Here is a 15,096-nt window from a genome sequence, read left to right as displayed (position 1 = left end):
AGAAAACTTCTCTTTGCAGAAAGGTTCAGAAAATACTGTGATAACCCTAGCAGAAGGTCTGGAAAACGGTGTTGCAGCCTCTGCAGGCACATCATAGGTTTTAACACAGATATGAAATACCAGCCTAAAAATGAAAGCAAACAGATAACTGACTCAAACAATAATCAACTCTAAACAGGTTTTGAAAACAATTAGTTCCACAGTGGAGACTGAAACCCAGATGCTGTTTAAAAAAATATAAGGACCTGGAATATTGCCCCCAGAGAGAAATGGGTACATCTGCAATATTAAGGAGGACAGTGAAGAAGATGATCAATCAATCAGGATATGTATAGCACACCAATCTCCGTGAGGGTATCCTCACGGGCGATTAGCTAGGCTGCTTTGTGGGGGGTCGGGGGAGTTGAAAAGCAAAGTCTTGAGTCTCCTTCTGAACTACTGGAGGGGGAGAGGTCCAAAGGTGGATGGGGAGGCTGTTCCAGGATTTTGCTGTGCGGTAGGAGAAGGAACAACCTCCACTGTTGCTGCAGCGGATGCAGGAGGGTGTGAGCGAGGGAGAACAAGGTGGAGAGCAGGATTCTGGAAGGTAGGTGGAAGCTTAGGCGGTAGTTGATGTACGCTGGTCATTGGCTGGGAAGGGCTTTGTAAGCGTGTGTCAGAATCTTGAAGAACTGGCATTTCTTGTGGATGGGGAGCCAGTGGAGTTTCTTCAGATGGGGAGTGATGTGGGCCTGCCTGGGGAGGTCAAGGATGAGTCTGGCAGCGGAGTTCTGGATGGTCAGCAGTCTTTTCAGGAGGTGTGTAAGGAAATGCCTCCTTGGCATGGTTGCCCCCTGACTTTTTGCCTTTGCTGATGCTATGTTTACAATTGAAAGTGTGCTGAGGCCTGCTAACCAGGCCCCAGCACCAGTGTTCTTTCCCTAACCTGTACTTTTGTATCCACAATTGGCAGACCCTGGCATCCAGATAAGTCCCTTGTAACTGGTACTTCTAGTACCAAGGGCCCTGATGCCAAGGAAGGTCTCTAAGGGCTGCAGCATGTCTTATGCCACCCTGGAGACCTCTCACTCAGCACAGACACACTGCTTGCCAGCTTGTGTGTGCTAGTGAGGACAAAACGAGTAAGTCGACATGGCACTCCCCTCAGGGTGCCATGCCAGCCTCTCACTGCCTATGCAGTATAGGTAAGACACCCCTCTAGCAGGCCTTACAGCCCTAAGGCAGGGTGCACTATACCATAGGTGAGGGTACCAGTGCATGAGCATGGTACCCCTACAGTGTCTAAACAAAACCTTAGACATTGTAAGTGCAGGGTAGCCATAAGAGTATATGGTCTGGGAGTCTGTCAAACACGAACTCCACAGCACCATAATGGCTACACTGAAAACTGGGAAGTTTGGTATCAAACTTCTCAGCACAATAAATGCACACTGATGCCAGTGTACATTTTATCGCAAAATACACCCCAGAGGGCACCTCACTTAACCGACTGTCTGTGTAGGCTGACTAGTTCCAGCAGCCTGCCACACCAGAGACATGTTGCTGGCCCCATGGGGAGAGTGCCTTTGTCACTCTGAGGCCAGTAACAAAGCCTGCACTGGGTGGATATGCTAACACCTCCCCCAGGCAGGAGCTGTGACACCTGGCGGTGAGCCTCAAAGGCTCACCCCTTTGTCACAGCCCAGCAGGGCACTCCAGCTTAGTGGAGTTGCCCGCCCCCTCCGGCCACGGCCCCCACTTTTGGCGGCAAGGCTGGAGGGAACAAAGAAAGCAACAAGGAGGAGTCACTGGCCAGTCAGGACAGCCCCTAAGGTGTCCTGAGCTGAGGTGACTAACTTTTAGAAATCCTCCATCTTGCAGATGGAGGATTCCCCCAATAGGGTTAGGATTGTGACCCCCTCCCCTTGGGAGGAGGCACAAAGAGGGTGTACCCACCCTCAGGGCTAGTAGCCATTGGCTACTAACCCCCCAGACCTAAACACACCCTTAAATTTAGTATTTAAGGGCTACCCTGAACCCTAGAAAATTAGATTCCTGCAACAACAAGAAGAAGGACTGCCCAGCTGAAAACCCCTGCAGAGGAAGACCAGAAGACAACAACTGCCTTGGCTCCAGAAACTCACCGGCCTGTCTCCTGCCTTCCAAAGAACTCTGCTCCAGCGACGCCTTCCAAAGGGACCAGCGACCTCTGAATCCTCTGAGGACTGCCCTGCTTCGACGACGACAAGAAACTCCCGAGGACAGCGGACCTGCTCCAAAAAGACTGCAACTTTGTTTCAAGAAGCAGCTTTAAAGAACCCTGCAACTCCCCGCAAGAAGCGTGAGACTTGCAACACTGCACCCGGCGACCCCGACTCGGCTGGTGGAGAACCAACACCTCAGGGAGGACCCCCGGACTAATCTACGACTGTGAGTACCAAAACCTGTCCCCCCTGAGCCCCCACAGCGCCGCCTGCAGAGGGAATCCCGAGGCTTCCCCTGACCGCGACTCTCTGAAACCTAAGTCCCGACGCCTGGAAAAGACCCTGCACCCGCAGCCCCCAGGACCTGAAGGACCGGACTTTCACTGCAGAAGTGACCCCCAGGAGTCCCTCTCCCTTGCCCAAGTGGAGGTTTCCCCGAGGAAGCCCCCCCTTGCCTGCCTGCAGCGCTGAAGGGATCCCTTGATCTCTCATAGACTAACATTGAAAACCCGACGCTTGTTTCTACACTGCACCCGGCCGCCCCCGCGCTGCTGAGGGTGAAATTTCTGTGTGGGCTTGTGTCCCTCCCGGTGCCCTACAAAACCCCCCTGGCCTGCCCTCCGAAGACGCGGGTACTTACCTGCAAGCAGACCGGAACCGGGGCACCCCCTTCTCTCCATTCTAGCCTATGCGTTTTGGGCACCACTTTGAACTCTGCACCTGACCGGCCCTGAGCTGCTGGTGTGGTGACTTTGGGGTTGCTCTGAACCCCCAACGGTGGGCTACCTTGGACCAAGAACTGAACCCTGTAAGTGTCTTACTTACCTGGTAAAACTAACAAAAACTTACCTCCCCCAGGAACTGTGAAAATTGCACTGTGTCCACTTTTAAAGTAGCTATTTGTCAATAACTTGAAAAGTATACATGCAATTGAAATGATTCAAAGTTCCTAATGTACTTACCTGCAATACCTTTCAAACAAGATATTACATGTTAAATTTGAACCTGTGGTTCTTAAAATAAACTAAGAAAAGATATTTTTCTATAACAAAACCTATTGGCTGGATTTGTCTCTGAGTGTGTGTACCTCATTTATTGTCTATGTGTATGTACAACAAATGCTTAACACTACTCCTTGGATAAGCCTACTGCTCGACCACACTACCACAAAATAGAGCATTAGTATTATCTATTTTTACCACTATTTTACCTCTAAGGGGAACCCTTGGACTCTGTGCATGCTATTCCTTACTTTGAAATAGCACATACAGAGCCAACTTCCTACAAGGTGTGACATGATTTCAGCATATAGAGCGTATAGTACAGGTGGCTGGTGCAAAGGCCTGAGTAACGGTTCATCTGGTGGGAGAGCTATTTGAAGATCTTTCAAAGCATGGGGAGGGTGGGGAAGCAGGCAGTGGAGGCTGTGTTAACCTGGTTCTTCATGGCTTGTTTGGTGTCTAATATGATGCTGAGGTTCCAGGCTTGGTCTGTGGGAGTTGGTGAAGGGTCCGAGACCGGCGGGCCACCATGCGTCTCTGCCAAAGTATCATGGATCTCTCTATACCAGTCCAAAAAAGGCATCATTCAAATGTCCTTTGACCGAATTTTACAGGTTGTACAAAGAATGAAAGACATTACATAACAAAAATTACAAATGTCCTGCCTAACCCCCTGAAACAGAGGGAAAGGGGGGCTAGTGTGTGAGGGGTGGTACGCCATTTGGACAGAGAACCCTGTACCAAGACAACTCTGCAGTGTCAATACTGTCATGTGCAGCAGAGTTTTCCTAGCAATCCAAACACTGACAACTTGTGCGCACGAACTCTTTAGTGAATGTATGTATGTATGTATTAGTCTGATGGCCTACAAAACTAATATTTTGAATGTTAATGCTAACTGTGTGTATGAAAGAGTCATATTATTTTCAGACATTATTTTCAGAACTGTACGTTGACATTAATCACATTACCAAGACAGAACAGAACCCTTCTGCTCTCAAAAAGCTGCAGAACTACTTGAAATAATTATAGCTGCAAAGCCATCCAGCATATCACAAATGAGGAATGCAAGGAAATAGAAGTGGAAACATTTGCCTACCTTCTGTGTGCTTCTTTAATACTGATGCTGCTGGTGTTCTGCAACAATGAGACAAGGAGCTGCACAGGAGTTCCCCCTCAGCTATCCCCAGAAAATCAACTGAGAAGGTATAAAAAGCACTGAGGATCTGGGTGAGACTGACACGAAGATTGATTGCTGAGCAGACATGCCTAAGTATGCAAGGTATCCTGGGATACCTACATGGCTTGGCCTACAGTTGAGGCATTCCAGTAACTACTCAGCCAATACAATAACTATGAGGCTGATAACATATACATAGATTTTGGGCAGGGGCTAGACTAATCTAATAGAGAAAGCAGGGATGTGTGATGTAAAATCTTTGCGGTCTTGCTAATGTTGTCCTTGTTTTATATTAGGACTGCTGGGAGTACAATCATAATTTCCATCATTCTGATACAAAAGATTTATGAACAAATAGTGCTAAATATTTTTTTTGTTTAAAATCCCTAAGTGCGTCGGGGTGTCCCTTTTTTGGGAAAAGCTACACAGGCTGCCAGCAGTGCAGCAACGCATAATCTTTAAAGCTTTGACATTGGTCCACCATGGCTTTTATAACAAGGGGCCAAGCTACCTCAATGAGCGGGTGATGGAATAATGTCCGGCGCTACCACTTTGATCCAGTAAAGCTAACCTAATGGTGTTCCCCCATTTTAAAAGGCAGTGCAGTGGAGGCTCCTTCTTCAGAGTTGTAGCCGCCAAGGCGTGGAACCATCTTCCCGTATACATAAGATCCATCATGGCAAAAGAAACAAATAAAAAAAAAGACCTGAAAACATTTTTCTTTAAACAACAAGTCAGGCCCTAGCTGCCTTAACCTTTACCCCTTTGCTAGTACCCTAAGTGCCGGGATATTCCGAGTAACTGTGCGTTATACAATTAAATCACATTCATTCAATAAATAATCTTTTGTTGTTAAAAATAAAATAAAAAAGTGTGCGGGCATGTGTGTGTGTGTGTGCGTGTGCGTGTGTGTGTGTGTGTGTGTGTGTGTGTGCGCGCGTGTGTGCGTGTACTGTTTCTCAAGGCCACGACATGGTGGGTGTGGTTGTGTTTTCAGGGACTCATATATGCAGATGAGAGTTATTCTAACAGGGCTGTGTGACTCCTAACAGTACTTATCTGAAAGAGCAAAACTCATAGTAGTAATAAATAAAATTCAACTATCCATGCTCTTTTATCAAAAGAGGGTATGTCACATTTAAACACTTTTGAGGCTTAGAAGATCTACTTGTGTGGAACTCTCCATTAGAAATGAGGTTCAAGGCATAATAAACAGAAATGTCATTCAATTATCAATATGACAGTAACCAAAAGGCTAACATATTGCTGGACATACCCTACTGGTCTACAATGCCAATGACCATGGAAAAAGATCATCTTCATGAAAGTACCCGAGGGGGAAAAGCTTGGATTCACAGATTCCTCTTGTGGAAAACTTCAAAGAAGTGGGAAGGGGACAAAGGGGCGTGGGCAGGCCAAAGGATGCTAAGATAGGAAAACTAAGATCTTCTTTTAGAGTTTGATAAACACAGATCTAATGCAAAGACAAGATTTCTTGTAAATGTGAATATTACTAAAGATCCTCATGGTATTTCCTCATACAATTTTCCACAGAATAACCAAAAAATTATTTTTTTTACAAGCAATGTCAATATGGGAAACAATATCAGCATTTTTACTCTGGAGACCTTTCTGGAGGGTGAGTCCTTACTAAGCTACTTCCAAATGTCCCCATCTAGAGAGGTGAAGGACCTCCATATCCTGTGAACATGTATGATTATACATTCCCCAGATAGAATTGTCCCTTACCTACTTCCTTAACTGCGGTTTACATTAAAAAATGTTCATGCTTTCAGAAACACTCACACTGCCACATAGCAAAATAATAGTTCTGAACTGGCTCTCCCACCACCAACCGAGTGTGCACAAAGCCCATTTGAACGGGTTTGACTCTCTAGGCAGTAGTGCTTCATGAACATGTGTACAGACACCCAAATAGGTGGCTGACTGATATCCAGGACAGGCATTTTGCATGCCAACGCAGTGGTATCAGATTTGGCTCAGGTCAAATGAGAACACAGGCCTTCTGTAGCTGCATCTTGGCCAATGCACATCAGATTGTGATGAAGAGAGAAATCCATCAAGAGATGGTAAACTTTTGCAGGGTCCTGTGCTGCTTTTCACTAGCAAACCTCACAAAGAGCCAATAATCCACTCAGTGTTCTTTGGAGCGATCAATGTAAAAACGAAGTGCTCTTTTGGAGTCCAAATTATGAATTCTTTCATCGTCTTTCAAGGGATGAGGCAGAGCAAAGAACACTTGTGGCGTGAAAGACGGTCCAACGTGAAATATTCCCACTTATGGCAGAAAAGAAGCTCAGGTCCTCAGCACCAGCTTACCTGGAAAGTATGGGGTACACTGGGTTGGATAGAGAGCCTGAAGCTCACACATACGCCAGAGCAGAAGTTATGTCAATGATGAAGACCATTTTGAGGTTCAGGAGACATAATGGACAGCTGTGCATCGGCTTAAAGATAATAAAAATGAAAACAGTAAGACCCAAATTTAAATCCTACTGTTGCTTCACAAATGTCTTCAGTGGAAACAAATGTTGCTAAGCTTTCACAAATCTCATCCCAACGAGTGATTTCAACAAAGAAGGCTGATTCGGAAACTGTAAAGCTAATAGCACCAAGAGCCTTTAATGGTGGCCATACAAGTCCTTGTTGGGACAGAGAGAAAACAAACATATCATTGGACACCTTGGCCTCCAACGGGTCAAGCTGGTGTGTGCCAGCACCAAACACAAATTTGTCCCCATGACTGGCATACAAAGATTTTGTAAAGGGATGCCTCACCACCAAGATGACATCATCAACCTCAAGAATAATATCAAATGAGGTCAAATGCCACAACTAAAACATGGAGATGCAGATGTGCAGGCCTGGATGCGGAAACCTTCCCTGCGGCTTCAAGTTAAGCTCTTCCCGAAGCAGCAACATGATTTGAGTATGCATGTTTCTGCACAGGAGGTCTGGGTACCACATTATCCAGGTCCAATCGAGCGCCACTAGTATTACTTTGCAGTCTCGTTCCTGATCTTGTTCGGAATTCGGGGCAGGAGAGGAAGTGCCAGGAATGCATGCAGGATTCCTGAGCCCTACTCTAGGTGGAATGTGTTTTCAAGAGAGTGCTTCCTTGCCAACTACAACAAACAGATGTGTTGATAACGCGCATTCTTGGCAGGGGTGAAAATCTTGAGCTAATGTTCTCCCCTTCAATGGAAGACGCCCTGAGTGATCTCCAATTGTAACATCCATTCATGGTCTGCTAAGCACCAGCGACTATGTTTGCACACCCTGATCCTCCTTACCCCAGCTGCTTCACTATCAGAGACATTCCATGGCAGGTCTGCCACTTCCAAACACATGGAGCCTCTTAAACGAAACCCAGGACCCCATCCCACCCTATCTGTAGCAGTGCCACATGGCAGCGATGTTGTCTGTGAGCACCTGCACCAGCCTCCCTCCGGGGGGGGCAGGAAGAACTTCAATGCTAAGTGAATAACCCTCAACTCCAACACACTGATGTGGAGATGAGCTTCAGCCGAAGGCCAGAGACTTATGAAATCCACTTCACCAAGAGAGCCTCCCCAACCCAGAAGTGGTGCATCGTCAATACTGTCTAATCTAGTTGGGGCAAGTAAAGAGATCTGACGTAGAACCAATCGCAGTCCAGCAGCAACCACTCCAGATCTTTTGCAGTCTCCTGTGAAATCTGGATACAACCTTAAAAATTCCCTTGGTGCTGTGCTCACTGGGACTTTATATTCCACTGCAGAGCCTGATTATGCCATCTAGCTTCTTACACTATCAGGATGCAGAAAGTGAGGAATCCCAATAAGCTCAGTGTCATCCACACTTCGGTTTAGGACACAGGCTGAAACATCAGGATCACAGACCGAATGTTGTGATCATTTTGCTGTGGGGAAAAGGGACAAAACCATGCCACATCCTGAATAGCTCAGAAAAACAGAGGTGTCTGAGAAGGAGTCGGTGTGACTTCTGTATGTTGATAGTAAACCTCAACAATGTTAGAATGTTCACTGCCATCTGGAGGTAGGTAATGACTGCCTGGGTAGATCCTGCCTTCAACAGTTATCGAGGTATGGGAGGATTAGTACCTTCGAAGGTATGCTGTGATGCACTTTTGTGAACACTTGTGGGGCACTGGTGAGGCCAAAAGGGTGCACTGCAAACTGAAATGCCTCTTTCAACCATAGGTAGTGCTTGTAGGCCTGCAGGACAGGAGCTATGGAAATTAGTGTTTTTCAGGTCCAGCACCAACATCCAGTTTGAGGAAAGGGGTAGACAGCACATGGGCTAGTGTGAGAATCTTGAATTTGTCATTCCGTAAGAAGGAGATGAGAAGGCAGAAATCTAAAATAGGATGTCCTTTTTTAGCACCAGCAAGTTGCAAGAATAATCACTCCTACATTTGATGCCGGAACTCTGGCCCCACTGGCCAAAAGTGCCTGCACTTCTTGCTTCAAGACAGGAAGGTGGTCCTCCATCAGTTGTCCTGATGGTGGCGGAAGGAGCAGCAGGGTGGTAAGAAACGAAAGGGCGCAGCCTCGTTGTATAATCTGGAGGGCCCACTTGCCTAAGGCGATGGCTTGAGTGAAGAAAATAACTTCTGCTTCCGACAGGGTGGCTGTGCGCAGTAAAGAATTGTGTGCAGTAAAGGCTGCGTTGTAAGAGGGGCAGGGGACTCAGCTGAATGTGTTCCTGATGCCCTGGATGCTGTCTTTGTGAACTGCAACCTTAACTATGAATTGGCTCGAAGGCCTGCCCAACTTGCAGTTGGGTTTGGCATTGGTGAAACGGAAAATCCCTGCTATTGCTAAGGAGGGAGTGAGACTGCTGGCAGAACTGATTGGTGTGGGCAGAAAGACTCAAGGAACATGCTGTGGCCCGGTGTTTTTTAGATTGTACCAGTGTCAAATCTGCTTTGTTTACCGCAAAGGCAAGAGCCACTGAAACAGCATGGCAATAAAAGGTGCCTGGACATCCCCGGAGAAGCCCATAGTCTTCACTGAGGCATTGCACCTAAGTGCCTCTCTTAGATCCACTGCCCGACCTAAGCAGTCAGTCATGTTCAAGACAGTGAATTACAAATTTAGCTGTATTACTGCCATCTGGATAGTTTGAGTCAGGGATGCCTGAGGTCGCCTGGAACTACTGGTGAAACGTGGATCACCGTACCCCATGGGGTATGGGAGTAGCAGCCTAGAAGACAGCGGATATTTACTGATCACAAAACAAGGCTTGTGGAGTAAAGTATGCACTTGCCAAATGTCTCTGTTCTCTTAGACTCACAATCAGGTAGGGAAGGGGTTGGGATTTACCTTTGTGCTGGAAATCTGTACCACCAAGCTCCCTGGTGAAGGTTGTTGCCTAAAGAAGTCAGGGTTGCCTGGTGCTGGATGATGGAGCCATATGACTGGCCTAATGACTGGTGCTCCTGAACATGATTTCACCCAAGTTCCCAAGAGGATATGTGTGAGGGTCTCATTAAATGGTAATAGAGGTTCTGTAGGTGCTTAGCAAGGCTGGAGTACCCCCATAAGAACATCAGTCTCCACCTGCATAACAGGTAGTCCTAGGTCCAGTACCTTGGCTGCCCACTGGATCAAGACAGCAAAGGAGGTGCTGCCTTCAGTGGCTGGGAAGGGAGGAGAAACTAGGGCAGTAACTGGAGAACTAATCCAGGCCACTGACATCTTGTAGTACCAATTTTATGATTATATTTCAAAACAAAATCACCCCTTCATCAAAATTGTCACTGGCTGAATCAGCTTTGAAATGACTGTGAAAGGTCTGCAGATTACTGCATGATATTGCAAAGCATCTGAATCCGAAGTGTTATTGTCTGGCTGAGGTCTAGTGGGATCAGGTCATGGCCTCGGTTGAAGTGGATTTTGCTCAGTGTCAGAAAGCACAATTAGTTGCAGATCATTCGGTGGTGTTGTCACAGCGTCGTGGTGAAGAGTTCCAGTAGTGGGTAATGCCAGAACTGAAGACCACATCGTAACCTGTGCTGAATCCAAAGGGTATTCAAGATTCACAGACGGCACCTAGGGTGGACCCTAAGTTGAAAGTTCAACTGGAGGAAACTGCGGATCTGCAGAGGCCTGATCGCATGCTAGAGGGGAATGTTAAAGTGACAAAAATGCAAAGCATGTCCTCCCTAAAGGCCTCTACATGTTGTGCCATCACTGACGGACCCCGAAATTTGGGGTAAATTAGGACTAGGCTTGGGATCGGCCCTAATGGAGAGTAGGTGGAAGACTGGGTGGAACGCTGATGGTTTTATGCCTTCTCTAGAAGGAAAGTAACAGTAAGGGGCAGATTCCAATTGGGATCTTTTATGCTTTTTCTTGCACTTACCTGAAGACTTTCATTGCAACACTATCCGTCATGGGCAAAGTTTCTGGAGCAGAAACAAGATCATCCTTTCGACCTCAACCTGTCACAGCATGCAGATTTCCAATGTTTAACAGCATACAGCATCACCTCGCTTCACTGCGAGCTTCACCTCGCAGTGCTGTATAGTCGTAAAATTTCATCTGGCACACAGTCAGAGCAGGCCCTGGAATTGTGTTTGGACCCCAGGCATCATAGACATACTACATGAGGGTCTGTCACAAACATCTATTTGCACCAATCCCTGCACAGTTTGTACCCTCTTGTGATAGGCAGTGGCATTTTTCACTTGCACAAAGGAAAAGTTTTGTGAAAAAAGTTTGAAAGTTATTTTGAAAAGACAAAGTAGTAGGTTCAGATTCACGTCTGAAGGCGCAGAAAGAAATGAATGGATATCAGCGGCATAATATGTGTCTCCGCATTTCACTTTGAGAGCAGAACGATGTCAGTAGAAAGCCACTCAACAACAAAACCGATGTGCATAAGTACTGCTTTGAAGCTTTGGGTCTTATTATCATGCTGGAGAGCAATCACAAGGTAGGTGAGGAATGTGCGGTTAGAAGTAATTAACAGAAATGTTAACTTTTGTTATTCTGGCGCATAACATGCTATAGTGCAGTCATATGGGGCCTTAGCACAGACCTATCAGCCACAATACACTTAAAATTTCCTTTGAAGAAAAAGAAGAAAAAGAAGAAGAATTCTCTGGACCTCCCTAACTCTACAATAATCGTTGTATTATATGTTAACCTGGGCTTCTATTCTATACAGCAAAGAGCCCTCGCATACATATCTGCACAATGCGATCAGTACCAAATACATCTAAGCCAACCACATTGTTTGCTGATCATGTGAGGAAGCTACATTATTCAGTCACATGGCAATAATACAGCAATGGTCAAACATTTAGCAGCACAATCTCAGTCACAAGAGTGCTTCCTCGGTTAGCTCCTCAGTGAGCACTAGACCACTGCTTGCTCGTATGTAAAATGCGATCCTACTAGTAGTCAATAAAGAAGAAATCATCATAAAGCAGATGCCTGGAAGCATGTAATACACAAAGTCAAAACTCGTGAATAACTCTTTCTCAATAGCCCTCCGCGACACAGTGATGAATCACAGTGATGCACCCACCTGATGATGTAGTATGATCATTACAGACACGTATGGGACAATCAACCATATAAATCAATGGAACACAAGCTTTTTTCTCCCTTCTTTATAGTTTTAAAGCCTTTGTCGTTTTATACACAACATTTTTATGATATCCAAAGTCATCACAAAAGGGTAAGAAAAATGTTGTCTGTGGGCAAAGAACTTCTGTCAGCTTGACTGAGCACCTTTAGAGCAAAAATGTCAGTCCTGTTAAGGGGGAGGACGTCTACTAAAAATGTTTTGCAAACAGGTCGATTTTATCTGAAATGCAGTATTTATGTTAAAAAAAAGAGTGTTAATGTATGTGCTCTATTACATAACAGTTTTGTGAATAATGGTCAAGTGTGCTTCCCTCCAGCCCTCCCTTGCCAAAGATGCTACTGCCATTCAACAGCATATAATCTTTTTATCCAAAATGTTACCTGTTCTAACAAAGCTATTTCTTAAGTTCTCCAAAACTATCAAGACCAATGAGAAAAAAATGGTATGTCAAGTCAATGGAATCCAGCCTATGTCCAGCTTATCGTCAGTACCTTTAAGTTAGGAGTTTTTTTTTTAAAGTTCTGGCGAGCAATGTGAGATTTGTTGGAATTTAGAGTAATTTTGCAATACATACAAGAAAATCTACAATAAATACAGCTATCGTCAGAGAATAAATGTCATACCTTTTACAGCCTGCCTTGTTTGATATCTTGTCCCTGGAGAGGACTGTGTAGATGGTACTGTTGTTGGTGTTGCCATTGTTGGTGCTGCTGTTGTGAGTGCTACTGTTGTGGGTGTTGCGGTTGTGAGCGCTGCTGTTGTTGCTGGCGCTGTTGCTGGCGCTGCTGCTGTTGCTGCTGTTGGTGGTGTAGATGTTGGAGATGCTACGGAAGATGGTGCTGCTGTTGGTGACTGTTGTTGAGTCTGTTGTTGCTGCTGTTGCCGCTGAACTTTCTGCATGTGCCATTTCTGAGAGGATGTTTGAAATTTACCTGATGAATTCCACACTGGTCGTGGAACAGTAGACGCCGCAGCTATAGTTTCTTTCGGCAGAAGTGGCCTCTGCTTTCTCACAGGGCTACCTGTTACTGCAATTGGAATGGCAACAGTACAAGTAGCACTGGTTGTCGCTGTAACAGCAGCTACTGGAATCTGGGTAGAAGCTCGTGTAAGTATTGGCGTTTCAGGCGGAGGCAGTGTGGTTGCACTGGTTGTAGCTGGAACTGGACCTTCAGCTAAATAAATAAAACATTTAATAAATACACATTATAATATTGCAATTTTTTTCAGTTAATCAACTAACTGCAGAACATGTTCATATGTGGTGTTTTACCAATCAGTATATATCTATATATATCAACAATTTCTGATGTGGGGAAATGTAGAGTCAAGAAATAATACTAGAGATTGCAAAACACATGGTGGTAGTTTGCAGCTATTGCAGCACAGCTGTAAAAACACTTACTATCATGATCCACATGACTGACATAATGTTACTTACCCAGTAAGCATCTATTTGTGACATGTTGTGCTGTAGTCAAATGCTTCGCATAAGTCCGCCATCTAGTTTTGGGCTCGGAAGTGTGGAAGTTATTTTTCTTCACCAAATTCTTTCACATCACGAGGTGTAGTGACTCCTTTTGCTTGCAATGCATATGGTCTTCAACTCCACTGCTAGACTGTTGTCCGCAGATAATACATGGTAGTCATGTTGTCTGTTTTGATAAAAACCACTTTGCCCTCGAGATGAGGATTGAATGCTTTCAGCGCTAGATGAACAGCTAGTAGTTCTAGGTGATTGATAAGAAGACAAGTTTCACTGGGTGTCCAATGTCCCTCTACAGTCAACTCCTGTGAATGCACACCCCAGCCTTTAAGTCATGCGTCCATTGTTCTGGTTCTATGCGGAACTGGGTCCAATAAAGATCGGACCTTTAAAAGACTGCTGGAGTACCACCATTGCAGAGAGTGATCAGCCAGCTGACCGTGCATTTGAGACCATTGATGTGCTAAGCGTTCTTGTAACAGGCGCATATTGAGTTTGACATTAGTAACTATGGCTATGCATGATGCTTTGATTCCTAAGAGGCACATGACAGTTCTCACTGTTATAGACTGGTGAGGCTGAAATTGTAGAGTAAGTGTTTGAAAGGACTGAATCCTTGCTATATTTGGGTAAGCTACCCCCCATGTGAGTTGAGGATGGCTTCCCCAGGCAAGGTTGTATGGTGAGATTTGGCTATACTGATTGTGAAATCTAGCTGCTGAAGTAGATGTATGGTAGTTTGAGGGGGTTGAAAACACTTTTCGTGAGTTGTACTCTTGATAAGTGAATTGTCACGATAGGGAAAAAGATGTATGCTTTGCCTTTGTAGGTGGACTGCTACTACCGTTAGGCATTTGGTAAGCACCCTTGGTGCTGTGGGGACTCCTAACAGAAGCACTTTGAAATGAAAGTTTTGTCCATTTAACCGCAACCTGAGGTACTGACTGTGCTGGGTAAATTGATATGTGAAAGTAGGCATCCTTCAAGTCCAACATGGCCATGAAGTCGCCTTTTTGTAGCAGCGTGATGACATCTTGAAGAAGGACCATACGGAAGTGCTCTGGGAGAATGTATCTGTTTAGGGGTCTGAGGTCCAGGACTGGTCTTAAAGACCCATCCTTTTTGGGAATAAAGAAGTAAACAGAGTTGACCCCTGTGCTCTGTTGGTGTAGTGGCACAAGTTCTATTGCTCCTTTGTGTAGAAGAGCTTCAACCTTCCTCTTTAAGCAACTGCTGATGATCTGTTGACAGTCTATAGGTGCGGGTGAAATGTTTGTAGGTATGGAAGTGAACACCAGGCAATAACCATGTTGGATAATATCCAACACCCACTGGTCAATGGTAATACTCCATCATGCGGTAAAGAACCTTTGAGGTCTTACCCTGATAGGTGTAGTGTGATCGGGGGGGAATGGTGGGCAAGTCAAGGTATTGTGGGAGATAGTTAGGAAAAACCTCCCATACCTCTGCCTCTGGAATTGTTGCCTTGGTAGGAACTTTTATAGTTTCCCTTAGGAGTCTGTGACTCAGGACGTTGATATGAGGTGGAGGTGTGAGTGCGTGCTGGGATCCTGCTAACCAGGCCACAGCACCTGTATTCTTTCCCTAAACAGTATTATTGCT

At 45.5% G+C, this 15,096-nt stretch overlaps 1 protein-coding gene across 3 annotated transcripts in view; it reads right to left on the bottom strand.

Annotated features, from left to right (window-relative positions):
• Positions 1-15,096, bottom strand: part of ZMYND8 (zinc finger MYND-type containing 8) — a 602,889-nt gene that overhangs the window by 245,085 nt on the left and 342,708 nt on the right. For 2 of the 3 annotated variants that reach the window (XM_069243462.1, XM_069243463.1), the window contains exon 15: positions 12,611-13,162. In XM_069243462.1, the coding sequence (XP_069099563.1) occupies positions 12,611-13,162 (552 nt within the window). The remainder of the gene's footprint in view (positions 1-12,610; positions 13,163-15,096) is intronic. The other variant, XM_069243464.1, reaches the window with a different exon arrangement.

This window comes from Pleurodeles waltl, chromosome 7 (assembly GCF_031143425.1).
Source record: "Pleurodeles waltl isolate 20211129_DDA chromosome 7, aPleWal1.hap1.20221129, whole genome shotgun sequence".
Taxonomy (NCBI): domain Eukaryota; kingdom Metazoa; phylum Chordata; class Amphibia; order Caudata; family Salamandridae; genus Pleurodeles; species Pleurodeles waltl.
Note: the sequence above shows the minus strand (reverse complement) of the source record. Positions and strands in the feature narration are given on the sequence as shown.